This window comes from Seriola dumerili, unplaced genomic scaffold, assembly GCF_002260705.1.
Source record: "Seriola dumerili isolate Sdu_G_001 unplaced genomic scaffold, Sdu_1.0 BDQW01000468.1, whole genome shotgun sequence".
Taxonomy (NCBI): Eukaryota; Metazoa; Chordata; class Actinopteri; order Carangiformes; family Carangidae; genus Seriola; species Seriola dumerili.
This window is the reverse complement of record NW_019174723.1, coordinates 4204475-4222545: the sequence shown is the minus strand read 5'-3', so window position 1 is coordinate 4222545 and position 18071 is coordinate 4204475. Positions and strand designations below refer to the sequence as shown.

General features: G+C 39.6%; 1 protein-coding gene across 1 annotated transcript in view; it reads right to left on the bottom strand.

Annotated features, from left to right (window-relative positions):
- LOC111234969 (SPRY domain-containing protein 3-like) overlaps positions 1-18071 on the bottom strand; it is a 55920-nt gene that overhangs the window by 35168 nt on the left and 2681 nt on the right. Inside the window, exons 3-6 of the mRNA XM_022763226.1 lie at positions 17477-17552; positions 13835-13959; positions 12586-12721; positions 12309-12497 (exon numbers count right to left, since the gene is read on the bottom strand). Coding sequence (XP_022618947.1) covers positions 12309-12497; positions 12586-12721; positions 13835-13959; positions 17477-17552 — 526 coding nt within the window. The remainder of the gene's footprint in view (positions 1-12308; positions 12498-12585; positions 12722-13834; positions 13960-17476; positions 17553-18071) is intronic.

Sequence of the window (18071 nt, the reverse complement as noted above, 5' to 3'; positions counted from 1 at the left end):
ATGTATATTTTATTTATTTTATTTTTTTAATTCATCATTGCTTAGTCATTTTCCCTGCCTTTGCTGGCACCTTACTGCATATCTTGGTGAGTTATCTCAAATGTGTGGAAAACAGGTGGAAATAAAATGATAAAAAAAAAATGTTTTGACATGTTTTACATTTGTATAATCCATTATTGATCAATCTTTGCATTTGTATGTTTTCTCAGTAAATATGCACATTTGCACTAAACGGTATGTGTACATGTATGGGCTGCATGACGTGTAAAATGTCTACTGTATCTGTATTGAATGCAAACTGTACTGAAATTGAGTTGTTACAACGTGCACAAAAAGACTATTTTAAATTAAAGGAAGCAGCGTAGCTGCTATATGAGCCACCTAGAGTCATGACTGTCTCGAAACTGATGTGAATAGTTAAAAAAAAAAACTAAAAATAGTTTATGGGACTGTGGTGACTCACGATGGTTAGCTGACTCTGGTTGTCTTGTAGCGAATCTAGAGCTCGCATCTACGAGAGGGAGAGACTGAAAGAAGACTGCACACTGATCTGAGCTATCAGTTGCATTTGCTGTAAAGATATTATTTCTGGCTACGAGGCATTGACATTGTTATTTACCTGATGTAACTGAAGCATTGAGAAGAAAATCGAATTAAATGAATCAATTCTGGTCATAAGTGGAACAGTTTGAAAAAAAATTGGACTGTATATCGCTTCAACCACATGTGTTTTTGTGATTATAGAACAGCAGCTCCATATCTACCAGAGGTCAAAAACTCCACAGTGAACCTTTAAGTCAAGAAATTCAAATGCATTTTGAGAAAAAAAGTTTGCTAATTAATTGAGTTCAGGATAATCTCAGGTTTGATGAATAACATACACCACTCACTCCAGCTGCGGAATGAGCCAAACGCAAATTATATTGTCCACTCCCAGATACTCATGAGCATCCGCCTGATGTATATTTCTTCATTTCCCCACGAGGTTCAATGTACAATGTCCATGTGCAGCCCAAAATGTATGTCCCCGCAGACTGTACATGTGTGAACACGGCTGCTTATGTAAACACCCAATGTAATATAAACAGAACTATGTGGGTGTCCACTGTTCACGTCAGTTTTGGAGGATACAGTATGTGACCCTTCCTATGTGTGAAAAGTGTAACATAAAACCAATGGATGTATAAAATCCATATTTTGATAAATACATTATGTAGATAACTGGAGGAATTATGTTTGAGGAAATTATCAGACAAAATATATACTCAGGTGAGAGAGTTTATTTCCTCAAACATATTCAGAAAAGGTGACGACATGAAAATCAACACTAAGCCACGAATGAAAGTAAACGTAAAAGTGGATGTTATTTAAAAATTTCATCATGACACACTATCACATACAATGATAAAAACCAGAACAAAGACCAAAGAACAAAAGATGAAGAACAAAGACAAAATATACATTTAACTGTTTTCTTCTTATATGTAGTTCCCTTACAGCCATAATATCATTCATCTGCTCTCAACCTGACAATGCAGTATTAACAACATAACTACTTACATCAAAAGCTTTGTACCCCCCCTTCAAAGACACACACACACACACACACACACACACACACACACACACATCCACACACACACACACACACACACACACACACACACACACACACACACACACACACACACACACACACACACACACACACACACACTCTGTACAAATCTCCAGGGTAATGAAGCTTACAACCAGAGCTGAAAAAAATATATATATCAGGGAATCTCAACAAAAGCTATTGTGAAAACTGAGCAATATAAAGAGTGTAGTCATTTTGTGAACACATGGAAAAGGAATCTCAGAAAACAAGAAAGGATGAAGCTGAGCCAATGAAGGAGAAATGACGAGAACAATACAGAGGTGGATAAAAGGAGAGCAGTGTCATCTTCTGGTGACAAACGCCAACAACCAGAGTACAGATGCAGATAAAGCACGGATTTTAAAATCGAATTCAACTTCTGGGTTAAGGGGTTACACCCTTCAAATGGCTATGTGCATAAACACTGAAGTTACGCTGTACACCATGGCCGACACGCGCCTTCTCAAAAATGTTAGTAGATGTCCGGGGCTACGGCAGCATCAAAAACACATGTGGGGACCACTACAACTGTGATAGTTCAGCTTGGGCTGCTTGTGTTTCTGAAGTTTCTGAAGCCAGTGAGAGTGAATGCAATGAGAGTGATTACAATGTTGAGAGTGAATACAATGTTAAGGAAGCTGATCCAAGACTCTCAGTGGTCGTCTTCTTATCAATGAAACACATCTAGGAAAGCCATTACACTGCAGAACTTCTGCCATTCTCCACAGATGTTTTTTTTCTTTCAGCTTCTCTTTTGGGTTTTGTTGCTCTACCTCACCAAGTTGTTCTGCTGGATTCAAGTCAGGTCATAGTTCATTTTTTTCTTCTTTACAAAGTCTTTGTGATTATCATGTTGGAAAATTTCTCTCCTGCCAAAGAGACTGGGAGTCATCTTTTCATTCAGTATTTGGGCACACAAACTTTTGGTGTATACTGTAATCAAAGCATGGCACTCCCTGGACAATGAACATGAACAATGCAAGCGGCTTGTGTTGCAGTGGTGACGTCAACGGGTGAAATCAGACAGTGATCTACAAATGAAAACCTAAGTCATAGTTATCTATGGCAGCACTCCCTTTCACCCCTTGGGTCAACCATAACGGACATTGTGAGTGACGCAGGTCCACTCTTCCACAGCCGGCCTCCACTCAGTCCGTCCACTTTCCTTGGATTAGGTTATTCCTAGCTTCCTCTTTTCTCACGCTGCTTAGGTCAGAGAACTGGAGCCAACCATGATGGTGCCACTGCTAGGCCTGAGAGGTTGCAACCACAACAACTTGATGGGAAAGTTGTGAACTTTCATCCAAGAGCAGTGTCATGTTGGGATTCATGACTATTGTTCCCAGAGGAAGGAAGGAAGCAGGCAACTTTAGAGGGGCGTTGGTACTACAGCTGGCTCTGGCAGCTGGAAAAGGTACAACGAGAAGTGGAGCAACGATGATTACTACAATCTTGACAATGACTGGTGTGGTTCAAGATCACATAAACTTGAAGCTGGAGCAGAAGACGAGATGTTCAGAGTGGATACTGCAATATGTGGCCAAGTTTTAAGAACTTTTGAACACGTCCACAGCTCAGAAAATGTGTCAGAGGGTAAGATACATACATCCTGAAGAGTTTTAATCTCCACATGGAGGGGAGTGGTGGAGAGAGGGGGAGGGAGTGAACGTGCGATATGTGCTGTGAGGAAGCGCCAGTGCACTTGGGAAAAGTGATTACTGCAGACTCAGGTGCTGTCCACTTACTTGTCGGCCCGCTCATCCGCAGCTGAGGGGATTAAGTTGGTGGGCATGGCGACTGCTGTGACAACAGGAGGCAGAGGATTGGAGGCTTGTGTTCATACTGAGCCGCACGTACGCAGTGGAAAGCCAGCCAAATTTCTCCTCTCAAGAAAAACAGCAGAGGAGGAGCATGGTGGCAAGCAAAAAAAAAAAAAAAAAAACATAATTCATGTGGATTATCAAACATGTTGTGTTTGTCTAAGACACCTTCCACTGAGGGTCATGACGAAGGTAGAGAACATAAATTCCTCAGCGTATGTGCGATGAAGTAATATTATTGAAGTCAAGAGGTCAGATTAGTTTGAAAAGAGCATTACATTTAGTGTTTTAAAAAATATCTTTCAAAACAAATACTTATTGATTAATCCTGTTTACTAATTAATAACTTTAACATAACTAAATTACTGATAATATACCAGCATCAAAAATCCCTCTGAAACTTAACCTTTTAGTCTTGTGAGACTTTCGCTTCACCATAACTAACAACAGCAGCTGCATTTGTCCACTAATGTGCCACAACTTTATGAATCAACATTTCATTATAGAATTTTTATGTTCCTGTAGCCGGCGAGGTCAAACTGTGGCAGGGCACCACACATGGCCCTATGTACAGGGCAATCTGCACAGAAAGCATTTTTTGAAGCGTTTTTTGACATCAATCATTCGCCCATGTCACAGAACTGTTACACTTACACTTATCAAATATAACAATCCATACAGATGTCGGGACACGCATGTCCCATGAGCTGTTTTTTTAATCTTTTTTACACAGTTTATTTGTTTGTGTTGTTTTTTCAACAATATCTCAATTAACCAACCAGGGTCCCTGTTCACAATAGGCATATTTCTATGAATAAAATCAATTAATCAATAAACAAAATGAATGCTGTTTACTTCCTGTATTCTACTCACAGGGTCCACATAAAAACTTTTTTTTGTCTGGTATAACTCTGCCTCTTGAAGACTCTGGTGTCCTGGAGCTGCGGACACAATTGTATAATTTTAAAGTCTTTCAAGTTGAGCTAAAGTTTTGCACTCTTAATAATAATTTGGCTCTTAATATAGGGAATAACCAGGGCCTTCAAAACGAGTCCAGCAATCAAATTGGTGAAACTACCACACCACCACTTACTGTGGATTTGCAATATGCAAATTAAAACAGTAATAAGAGAAGTTTTTGCTTTTAATTTATTGCACTAAATGATAGCATTAGTCTGTGTGCTTATTATATGGATGCCTTTTTTAAGATAAATCTGTGCATCATTGTAGACAGAGTTAACAAAAAATAATGATGGCCAGTTTTTCAATATGTCCAGAAATTCATCTTGAAGTGAGACATCTACTGAACTTGGCAGAATTATGAGCTTCCCAAATAAGAACACATTTTTTTCTTCTCTGCTGTTGGAGGCATCATGGTACTACTGTTTTTAAAAAGGGAGGAGAGGAGGTGATGTGAATGGTCATGACTGACTCATTCCAGCCTGTAACACACCCGTTGATAATGATAATGGATTCTTTTAATCCAACCTCATTTCCAAGTGTACTGCGCGCCCCACCACAAAAATACAGAAAGAGGGCTGTCACAACAGCAGCACACATGACTGCGCTTAGCGTTCTCTACTGTCATATAATAAAGCAGGGCTCTCTGTCTGAGTGACTGGCAATTTTACACATCTTCAAGTGTACTATTATTAGTGTTTTATTAATGCCTTTATGTTGCATTCCTAAGTTTCACTTTCATGTTGTCATGGTAAGTAAGGTTTACTTGAACATCATCATCATCATCATCATCTATGTTTGAAACATTGTATTTATATAAAGAAGACTAGGTCAAACCTAGTATGTAGCTGGACTGCACGTTGTGGAGCTGTTGTGGAACTGCTGTAAACAACCTACATCATCACATTGTATTTGCATTCTGCCTAGTGTCAGCCGGTTTCAGCTCTTTATCTGTTTGCTTCTCCTCCTCTCTGTGCTCACATATACACTATTTTAATACAACTGAATTCCCAATAAAGAATTTCTAATTTACATGTTTTTTTTACATTAGCTGCTCTACTAAAATCCAGATTTTTATAACCACAACGTCGTCTGACAAAATCACCAAACACATGAGTGTTTGGTCTCTCTGCCACTCACTGAGCAGAGGAGACATAGAGACGTACATCTGGCTCGCAGGGCAGTACTGGCGAATGTCTAAGTAGCTATGGTTTTCGTGAAAGCCACTAGATTTGTCACTAGGTTCTTTTTTGAAAAGCTAAATCTAGCAACAAACATGTAAAAGTTGGCAACACTGCAGGCTGTAAACGCTCCCTAATAAAAAAAACTGCTTGTGCCAATTCATTTCGAAAGAGCAACAGCCAATGGAGAAACTTCAACACGCGACCAATGCTGCAACTTAATGACTCAGTCACATGCCATTCAGCTGACCAATGGTGTAACTTGATCACACAACTCTATCACTCAGTCACTCAGTCAGAGACATTTGTGCTTAAAGGGCTGGCTCCTTCTGTTGGTGTCCAGCCCAAAATTGTTAACGTCTACGTGCAGTAAAAGAAGAACTGGGAACGAGAGGAGTGTGTGCGTTTTTTTTTTTTTTTTGTCATTTTGAGGCTGTGATTGCATGCAGTGCTGCTAGTTTATCTATCTGACAAAATTTGATAGAATATAATAAAGAACAGTATGTCATGTTTCTTACTGTTAAAACACTAGCAGCTATTTATTGTTAAATTAGGTATTTGGTTACTAAATAGAAGTAAGATTAACACTCAATGTACTTCAATCACACTGCAAAGAGATATTCCTTTATTTCATGTGGTATCGCTATTTATGAGATTTAATAAGTTGAGTGTTAAAAGTTTGTTTTCATTTTGCATAATGACAAATCTGCTCTCTAAATCTAGCTGCCAGTGAAACTTTTCATAGACAAAACACAGCAAACAAGGGCAAGGCTCTCTAACTTAAATCCACTCCATTTACTTCAGTTTTCCAGTCAAATAGAACCATGAGGGGAGAGTTTTCATTACCCAGAACAAATGGCCTTCATTTTGGTGATAAAAAAAAGCTGAAAGGAACAAGTGTGTAGCAAAATAAAGAATGATCGAAATAAAAATTAAGGCTGCCAGAGTGAAAAACAGTGAAAAACAACTTACCAACTTCATCAGAGCAGCTTCAAGGATAACCAAGATGACAGATGCAAATGCAATAATTGATGACAATGAACTGGGAGGAGAGTTATAAAACAGATGAACACATCAGTAGATAGAAAAGAGCAGGAGGGGGAATATTTGGCAAGGTAGGTATGATGATAGTGGGCAGAAATCTAGGATCAGATACCCACCTATCTAAACAGGAGTGGCCATCCCCCCCAACTGTAATGTAAACAGTTCACAAAGGGAACGACTTAGCTGCAGACAAGTCACTACCGTCACCATTGTACTCCGTGCATTCTGCGGCTTTGCACTTCTCAGTACTGCCTCATCAAAAGCATACCAGTCAGAAAAGTCATTTATCTTGCAGCAATCTTTTCCGTCACCCTGTTTTTTTCCCCCTCCTTTTAACAATCAGTAAGGACAGCTATCATCCGGAACAGTGATTATCCACACTTATCAAATAGCAACGTGTAAAAACTATTCCACTGTTTTGACCAAATGTTTGTGAGGTGCTACTGGTTGAAACAAACCGCAGAAGAGCCAGAGAGATGTAATTCATCTATGGCAACCGAACGATAGATCCGTAAGTCATCGGAAACCACCACGACTGGAAATGTCTAATGCAGGCTGCACGTGTGAGAAAAGGAGGAAAAATGTTTCCATGCCTCTTAAAATATACACCTCCCAGCTATGGGCTTGACAACTACAACATTGTTGAAATACATAAGAGTTTTGTATAGATGGATGAAACAGGAGGAAAAAGGAAAAGAAAGGGGAGGACACAAGGATAGAGGAAAAGAAAATAAGTGTAAGGAAACTAGGATAGAGGAGAAGAAGGAAGGATAAGGAAGAGGAGAGGGGGAGAGAAGGTGAGGAATCAATGATGTAGAAAAAGAGATAAAAATAGAGGAGAAGAGAGGGGATGAGGAGTCAATGGTAGGGGAGAAGAAACAAGGATGGAGGAGAGGATAGAAGGATTGAGGAGAGGAAACAAAAACAAGAGGAGGAGAGGAGAGGAGAGGAGAGGAGAGGAGAGGAGAGGAGAGGAGAGGAGAGTGGTCAAAGACACTTGGAAAACTTGGTTAAAACCACTCAATGAAGTGAATTAGAAGTCAAAACCAACACAGAGATTAAGTGAGACCACCTTGTGGCCAACATAATGTTCTGCTCTTAAAGTCTAATCTTACCTCATTCTAATCCTGCTCCTCAAACATCTCTAACCCTCAAAACAAACCTCTTCTTTCCCTTTACTTCTCCTCCTATATTTTCATTTCCTCTGCCACACTTTCCTTTTCTTTTCTTTTGCTTGTTGCTCCTCAAACCAAACTTTCTCTGTCATTCCAGGAAGCAGCTACTGTTACCACTTTGTCCCACACCCTTCCCTGACTTCAGGGTGTACTTGTCGGAACTTGACAACCTTATCAGTTTGAGTATTATCACCCGCTTAAAACCCTCACAATGGTGACCACAGCGTGCATCTGGAGGCTAATGGTTACTTACTCATGAGAGAAAACTAAAAAGAAAGGGAGAGAGGAGAAGTGAAGAAAAGAAAGAAATCACTGCTGGACTGTTGAGCTGACCACGCAGCCGAGCGCCCCAGCTGTGAAAACCTCCAACCACATGAGAAAGAGTAAAAGATTCCTTAGAGTCCCGTTACTCCACTTATTGAATTTTTACAACCTGGTGGACTGCCAGGCACTTGGCTCTAGCAACACGTTTCGTGCCATTGCCACTCCTTGGTCCAGAAAAACAGAAAAGAGAGACAGACAGAAAGACGGAGAGCAAGACTGCTGGTTGAATCATCCCTCTCACCCACAGCAATCTACTCTCTGAAAAGATGATGGCCTCGGTACTGTATGTGTGTGTGTGTCAGATGTTTGTGTGCAACTGCGGATAGACACGTTTATCACGCAACCACATACGGGACCCACACACAGCCTGGCCTTCATCTCACCCGGTGTCAATGAGAGACCTGCCTGTAGTCTTGTGGTTACTTTTTGAAGTTGAAGGAGGGGGCGATGAGAGCTCACACCTTAACACAGAACAAAGGTGTTACAGTTCACTAATGTAAAGTGATGGGAATACAGCATTGGGATATCTTTGATGACAAAGTTGTTGACAACAATGAACTCCATTCACGTGGCTGATGCCAACTCCTTGAATCACATTTTAGTCTGTGTCTGAGAAAACAGCCCTGAACCTGAACTCTACCCCACAAACCCGCCCACCAACGAGTCCAGATATCAGTCAGTAATAATCACTGTGTAACTCTTGGATTTGGCTTGAAGCAAAGATGGAAAATAAATGTTATGCTGTTTTACAAAGTGACTTATTAGCATTATCATTACTAATGTTTCTGTGTCGGTCAGTTGGTGCACCACTTGGTGGAAAAACATCTCAACTACTGGATGGATCAGGATGAAATTTATCACAGACATTCATGGTACCCAGAGTCTTTTACAATTTTATGTGGCGCAATTGCACACAGAGTGAATGGAAAGACACGATTAGACACAAATTTTCTTGGTGCAGCATGAAGTAACACAAGAACATGTCGGTGTGAGTCGAGTTGAAAATGTTTCAACTTCAGCAGGAAAAACTTGCGGCGAGAGACTGGAAGGAAATAACAGAACAAGCTGGAATCAATGGAAGGTTTTGAGTTCAGTGATAAGCTGATGTGAACACAACTCCACACACGTGGTCGGTATCTATGTTGTTCGCTAGCTACCGTACAGTTTCTACATTGGCTGTTTGGAGTGAATAAACACAAACAGTCCAGCGGTCAAATTTGTGAGTGACACGAGGCAAGAACTCACTTCACTTTGTGTCTGAACACACCTTCAGTCTTGTTTCAGTCTATCTAATATAATTGACATTTAACCAAAAAGAGAAGTATATCTCATGACAGCAAACATATTTAGCTGAGTTGTGGTGGATTTATGCTTCTGGGTCAGGGAGTGGTGGTTTGTGGTATATAGGCAACATAGAAAATTGCCCTAGTGCAGTGGTAGATGCATCGTGAAGAGGAAAAATAAAATTACTTGGCACTCCTTTCGCACCCCTTTTTTTCAGTCATAAATCGGTCAAATCAGGACGCAGATACAATATACACACTGCTGGAATCAGCACAATCTCAATTTCACAGACAAAGAATAAAAAACACACTTCTTACATCGAGAGATCTTGCTTCATAATTATCATGTTAAGACATTTTTTTCCAGTATCAAAAGCCCAGTGCTTTATGTGTCTACATCCATAGTTATAGTGCAATAGACATTGATTAAAGTTATAAGTAAAACCTGTGCTTTTCCTGACAAGTGACAAGTAAAAGTACTTGATGTAAAAAAAAAAAAAAAAAAAAGGCCCATCAGGAAGAGGAACTGCTATTAGCTAATCTATGAATGAAGCTTTTTTTGTGTTTCCTGCTCTGAAACAAAGACCACTACAATAGGAGCATAACGGACACCAATGCTGTTCACAAAACGAAGGCAAAACTTTCCAAGTAGCCTTACCTCACCTGCTGCATCTCCAGATCAAAAACTGCTCAGATCTGACACAACTGACAAACTACAAACCTGATCAGGCTTGCAGGAGGTAATTACAGTGAACAGAAAAATAAAATACCCTGCAGAGTGCAATGTAATGCAATACATTAGTCCTGTAATACTGCCCTTATGAAACATATACTTTTTATTTGTTGTGAACTCTGAGCTAGAGAGGAGAAGAGATTTAACTCAAGTTGTCATTTTAGAGGCTGTAGTCTGTGGTGCTGTTGAATTAATCATGTTGATGTTTCTACTTCTTTCCTCCGTATATGTAAATAAAGTGGACAAAATATTAGAAACACCTTTCACTATAATGAAATCAAATATAACACTGCCACTATAAAAAATGAGGCAACACATCGATGAAGTTGCAATTACAACAAAACATTTTTTGAAATTGTATTTACTGCAAGACTGTTATATTGCACTGTAACACAATGCAGGTGTATCTTTTTCTCTGGTCAGTGTATTGAACCTGTTGTTCTTGAATTATCTTGAAGATGAGAAATCAAACTATGAGAGAGATGTCACACTATCACTGTGAAAGCTGCATTAATCAATATTTTTTATATCAGGTCTCAGCTTTGCACCAACAGAGGCAGGCAGGGTTAGTGACTGGCTGATAAAAAGTCAAATGTCTAGCAGGTAAAGGAAAGTGCAACCACAGAGCCAAAATGGAGAATATATTAAATAAAGGTAAATATATTTATCAGGTCACCAGAAACACAACTCTAATAGTGTGTGTGTGTGTGTGTGTGTGTGTGTGTGTGTGTGTGTGTGTGTGTGTGTGTGTGGGCATGTCTTTGAGTGACAGAACAAGAGAAAACCAAAAGCAATGTGTTGTGTGAATTAGGTTTAATTATAATTTATTCAGTTTAATTGGTGTATAATGGTATAATAACAAAGGGCAATTATGATTGCATATTATGACTGCAATTAAAATGATTACAATGTGGCAACCGTTCTGCCACATCCGGCAACCAGAAGCTGATGGAGGTGCCTTGAGTTAGACACAGCTGAAGATTTATCTGTATTTAAATCTGTCTGTAAAAAAAAAAGTCAGTGTATTAGCCTGCTTGTGTTCCTAAGATCTGAAGTTAGATTTGCCAAACTGTTGCATAATCCCCAACTCTGATGAAGCAAAGCAGGAATGAAAGACGGACTCAACGTCTTCACTGAGAGTCTGCTGTTTATCTTGTTGCTGAACCTGGTGTCTACAGAACTCGAGGAAAAAATTCCTGAGCTGATGTCATGAAGCGATCTGCAAAAACACTCCAAAGGGTGACCCAAATCCAGTCATGGCAAGATCACACAGCGACTGAGACAAAATAATTCAAATTCAAGTGACTGGAGATTTCCCTCAAGCATTAAGTACAGTTGTCAACAAAGAGGGATTTGCGAAAGAACAGGCAGATGAATGATCTTGTAGGAGCACAAAACAAATATGAGGAGCTGGCAACAACCATGCAAGTACAAGCTACAGATCAGCCCCAATATAATCTATCCCATTCAAAAGAGATGCAAGAAAAACACACAGAATATATGAAGTCTGTTTGTCTTCACATACCGTCTCCCACCACAAGGAATCTAAATAACCAGCTGGCATTTATTTTAACCAACCATATATGACCATGCTACACCATTATCTTCAACACTTCTGAAAATAGCAACAAAGTGATTAATAGAATAATTGTTTAGTGAACTGGGGAAATTTTACAGATTATAGAGTATTATATTATACTGTGTCTTCAAATCTTCAACAGTGAGTAAGATTTGTTTTCTTTTCTATCTCAAATGAATTAATCGTTTGTAGTTTGCTTGGCCACTGGTTAGAATAAAGTAAGCATTTGTTGTTTTTAAAATTATACAGGCCAAAAGATTCCTTTAAAAGAATTAAGAAATAAAATACAGATTAACTGCTACTTGCAGTCCTATTTGGAACTGCGTCTAGCAAAAACTAGCACAGTAATCCAGCTGTTTATTGGTGAGAGCAAGACAGTCATCGCTTACGTTCCAAGAAATGCAACATGCTGCAAACTGCACACAAAGCTAGGCTAAACACAGAGCTGCTCTGAACGAAGAGAGATGAAACTTATACTGATCTGACGTAATTCTCGGTAAGGCGTATAAATAATGTAGGAGTATTCCTTTAACCGTGAGGACAACAATAAGGACTTTTTCTGCTTCTTACCGTGCCGCTTACTCTGACGTCATAAAGCCGGCCCCAGTCATCTTCATGGCTGTCAACCATCATCATACTATCGTCCTCCTCCAGGAACCACTCAGCCTGCAGGTCAACCTTCACCTCCTCCCCCATGGAGTGCATCCCTACAGCAGGGAACAGCCCCTCCGCCAACACAGGAACCTCCACTGAGCCCACCTAGATAGGAGAGGGATGTAAGAGTGATTGAAGAAACGTAAACAAAAACAGAAAAGACACAGAGACAACACTATACTAAAACACCCACCTCTTTGCCATTTTTGGTGAAAAAGACTGTTGTAAAACCTGCTTCGATATTTTCTGAGTGTATTCCACAGCCAACGCGGTCACCACGAGCACATTTTGGCCCAAACTGCTGACCCACAGGGTTCCCATTGTATAACCTAACAGGAAACAAGAGATAAAAATCCTTCAGATTGATCCTGAAGCTGAATTTATACTTGTGCTTAGGAGGTTAAGGTGTAGCAATGAAGCCTTTATGTGTGGGCTACACTGACGGTAATTAGCACCCCCCCACCCCCCAGAAATAGATCTACATATTAGGGCAAGAACTGTCATTGGTCAGCTTCCTGCTTGTGTTTTCTCCTGCAAGTTTCCACTGGCAGTAGAGATTGTTGTACATGAAGACAGCATATATCAGGCAGAAAACAAGCTTGGTAATTTTATTTTTCTCTGTATCATTTCACATACTTTGCAATCTTCTTTTTGCCACAACTGTTGCTCTCTTTCACAAAGTGAATAAAAGAATGTAAACAAGATTACTTTGGCTATTAATGATTACTCTGCAATACCCTCCTATTCCTCCTAATTTCCCGTCATCACACCTAATGACAAAGTGAATAAAACTATGCACACACACTTTTAGGTCTATAATTACAGTAATTTATGTGGCCTGATTATGTACAGCACACCTGTCTAGTGTTGCAGTGGTGCTATCAACAGATGAAATCAGATGCTGAAATATGAAGCACTTCCTACGCTGGAGGCATCTACACTGGTACTGCCACACACTGTGAACCACAAACTTTAATCTAGTTTTAAACATGACGCTCAACACATAGCACTTCCAGTAGAACTGCTTATTAGTTGATTAGTCGATTACTCGCTCATCAGAAAATTAACAAAATTTTTGGCAACATTTTTCATGATTTTCTACTACATTTATTTTCTACTAAGGTAATTTTACAAAAAAAATAATAATTAAAATAATAATCATAAAAAAGAAACTCAAATGAATGTATGAATATAATAATTAGCTGAAGCTGTACAAACAATACTGAGACATGCAAGGTTCAGAGCCATTATTCCTGTATCAAGTATTTTAACCTGGTGTAAAATGCAAAGAAAGAGTGAGAACAAGCTGAGGAGTATCATACAGGGAATTACTGCTGCGGTTGTGTGCGGATGCAGCAGCAGCAGGCCACAACCCATTTTCACAAACCATGCAAGAAACCAATGCTGAACTGTAATGTATAGATGACTGTGGTTTTACTTACTTGCCGTTGTCAGCGTGGTAAGCTACAGAGTATGGCAGCCAGCCAGGCTGGTGGTCCAGCCTATAGAATTTAGGCACCAGGCCCACAGCAATGGTCCCCCTCACCCCTGTGTCCACTATCGTCACCTACACACACACACACATACACACACACAAAATATTGTAACAATGACTGTGGCACCAGTTAAGTAGTTTAACTCACTTCCACATATGGAGCAGGTCTTTATAGTTTTTACTTCTGTACATGGTCAGAATGAAAAGGTTCATTTTTAAAATAGCATGAAGTTACAGTCAAACCATAATCAAAACACAACTTTTATATTTTACTGTGAGAAGCTTCACCAAGTTGCACCTTCAATGGAAAATTCAACTCAGGAAAGGAAGCCTCCCAACAAGTAAATCTCTGTCCCTGTCGACCCTCAGTCTGTCTGGCTGGTGTGGGTCTTACCCAAATGCCCAGAGTCTGACTCTCTGCACAGCTGTGCAGCTGTCCAGAGTAGAAATGTGCTGGTACACCAGTTTTAATACACACCGCAGTGAATCATTCCAAAGGTAGTACTACCACCAAAGATTTCTATTACCGTCAATACCATGATTAATGCCTTTTTCAGAGAGCACTGAGAACACAGGACAGTATAACTGCTGCATTTCCACCACTTTTATGTTCTAACATTCTACCTTTAAACTATTAACATCAAGCATAAAACTCTTACTACAATGTTCCTGCTCCCCAGAAGTCTTAGACGGATGGGTAAGATCATAAACCCCCAATTAGAATTACAGTCTCACAGTTGTATTCCTCTGTCAACCAGTCAGGTTGCAGTTTACATCCATGTCTGTCCAGACTCCTTCAATAAATGTAGTTAAGACTGTGAAGGAATTTAATAAAAAGTATTCACTGTTTTTTTTTTCCAGAATCAGCAAATTAATTCTTATTATGTTAGGGCCAAAAACACTTCGAGAGGTCCGAGTAACCTTTGACCTTTGACCACCAAATTCTTATCAGTTCATCCTTGAGTCCAAGTGGACATTTGTGCCAAATTTAAAGAAATTCCCTTGAGGCGTTACGGAGATATCACATTCACAAGAATAGGACAGACAGATAACCCAAAAACATAACGCCTCTGGCCACAGCTGTCACCAGCGTGGAGGCATAAAAATGTCATTGGGTGCGTTGAATCTAAGACAAACAGATACTGCATTGAAAGCAGTTTCAAGTCAACTGTCTTAAATTTGAAACAAACAGCCTGCGTGTGTTTATGGTTTTTAGTGTATTTGATGTTAATTCTTTTGCAGAGTCCAACAAAGTTGCAACATACAGTTCACTGATTCAGTTTGTCAGGTACGGTTTAATCCAATCAAATCCAACGATCATGGTGTGGAGTAATTTTACTACATTTAGCACTAATAATAGTATTTCAGGAAAGTTTGATGATTATTATGATGATACCATTTACCGTAATGGTTTTGGCCAAAATAATCATAGTAATGAAAACGTACCAGCACATCCAAAGTCCAGAACCCACATGGCAGCAGAGGAAAACCTCCACAATCACCTCCTCCCCTCAGACATAACAGCAGCCTGCCAGCTAAGCCCAATCACAGCAAAATGACACAGCAGAATTCAGTAAAAGATAATGCAGGCAATACAGGAGAATAACCCCATCCGTTATGTGTCTAAATCTGTTTCCTTCCTTTGTTTGGGAACTCTCCAAGTCATTTCTCACCCTGCTACATTTTCTTCTTCTGTATTATTCCTCACTTTACCCCTTCTAATTTACCCACCTCTTTTATTATTTACCTCTCTCTTCATCCCAGACCCCAAAATCACTGCTCCTGCATGACAGCTATCAGCACGTGAAACCAAACCTCGTGGGTTTCCCTAACTAAAAATTCCAGGCCTGATTCCTTTCCAGTCTGCCAATTTAAGGATAATACATTACACCTTTGCTTTGTTTAAGAAGTAAATTCTTTGCCTTGGCAGGTTCTGACTTCCACACCCGAACTGTTAAAATACCACAAATGTCCGAATAAAAGTTATAAAAACATGGGAGAATACTTAGATTGGGAAATAGCAGGAATGTGATCACTGATGAGCCGTTCAGTTATGTTGATATTAATTTTTCAAATAAATCTATTAAAACAAGTGGAATGCTGCAGATGTTCAGCTGGACTTGAAGAAGATGGATGAAGAAAAAGCGGAGAAAGTGCAGCAGCACTGACAAGAGAAGTAAATGGATTCCTTGTGAAAGCAGAACGAGGAGAAACACGAGTATAGCAGTGACGCATACGTCGACAGAAGCCTGACCTTTATGAGAATAAATGCTCCCAAATTTTCGAGATATCTGGGAAACTGACAGCATGTGCGTCACAGAGCAGAGAAAAACGTAGCATAAAACTCTGGGTAATGGCCTCACTAAAATCCACTTGTTTAAATGTCAGTGAGATCTATCAGGCTCCAAATGTGATTCTCATTTAAATATAACCAGTGTTGTCTTTAAGATTTGCATGCTAAGGCAGGAGAGAGAGAGAGAGAGATCTGGAGCTCAGATGAGAGTTTGAAATCACATTTAGAAGAAATGTCACATCTGTTATAAATCAGGGACACCTCACAGCCATGAGAAATAATGTCAAAGTACATTACTGGCTTGTATAGAGTCTTGGTGAAGCAGATCTGAAATGTGACATATGTCTGAAATGATGCTTCTCATCTCAAGAAGAAAAAGCATCTGAAAAGAATAGTGGAAGAAGTAAATTGTTTTCAAGGGAGCTTGGTATTGCCACAGGACTCTGATGCTGTGTGGTCCTGTCTGGGTCTATTTCCAGCCCAGCAGAATGACGTGGGTTCACTGGATAATGTATAGCCTTATGTTTCCTCCTCACGCCTAAAAACTGAGACAAGTATTCCTGCCTCACCTGCAGTCTCTTTATTACACGTCACAAGGCCTACTATGACGTGCACCATCCACAAATAAGCTGGCTCATAAATAAGACACTGCAGCCCTCAGCACCTAATTTATGACTGAACTCTTGCAACTTTCCTGTTTTAAATCACCAAGATACCTTTCTCTTTGCTCTACTGTATGGATGAGAACTATTATACGTACTGTAAGAGCATGTCAGCTTTGCTAAAATAAATGTCCAATGCTTTCTCCTGCTGCCAGTCTACTGAAAAAACATTGTGTGTTAGACTAATCTTTGTGTGCAGAGATACCACCTAACCCACACCCTATCCCTCATTCCAATGCAGCTAGGACATTTTTGAGGTAGTGGTTTTGCACTGGTGAACTGGGACTGTGGGGGGGCACTCAGAATTTAATATGAAGTTGAGAAAATTGTCTGCAATGGGATTCCAGGGGATAAAATTGCTGGCTGGATGGAAAAGCAATCTTGAGCACAACCAGGGACGATGGTATGTGGTAAGCCTATCATATTGTGACCACCCCAAACATTTCAAAATGAAAAAATGAATGATTGCTTTTTTTTCTCTCTAACAAAGTCAGAGATAGCAGTTTGTAGTGATCATGTCAACTAATGACGCACAAAAAAAAATATCAAAGAGCAAACAGTCAGGTCTTGCAGAACTCAGTTACAATAACAATGTCAGATGCTGACTTAAAGCATCACTGTCATTGTGCCTTACCTCGAAGTAGCAATTTCCCTTTGATAAAGGATGGCCAGCCACATAGCAACCCACCTCTTCAGAGTTCCCTTGGTAACTAAAGAGAAGAAAATGAAGGTTAACAATAGGTGACTCCTAATAGGTTCAACTGCTGTATGCACAATCAGAAACAGATCTTGAAAACAACTTTGACTGTCAAACATCATCAGTGTAATCATATGCACTGACGTGTTCAACAGAAAACACAAACATGTGTAGTCCTTATCGACAATGAAGCAGATTTAGACTGTAATATAAAACGACTTGCACGTGATGATTTGCTGTTACTGTTTAACATATGATGCCCACTAGCTTTATAAAAGGACATGCTTTATTAAGGAAGGGAAAACTGGAGATATGCCTGAGAACAGGCCTTTTTCACAGACGACATTTTACATGTCACAGTAGCAAAAGCACAGGTGTAAAAAAACTTAATCATGGTGATGGTTGAACTCTTTTTACTAGCTTCAGTTTCCGAGTCCTGTTCATGTGTCTGCCATTACACTGTCATGACTTACTGGGACACTTGAATCAAACAGAATCATCATTACTGTTATTAGTAACACAATCAATCACT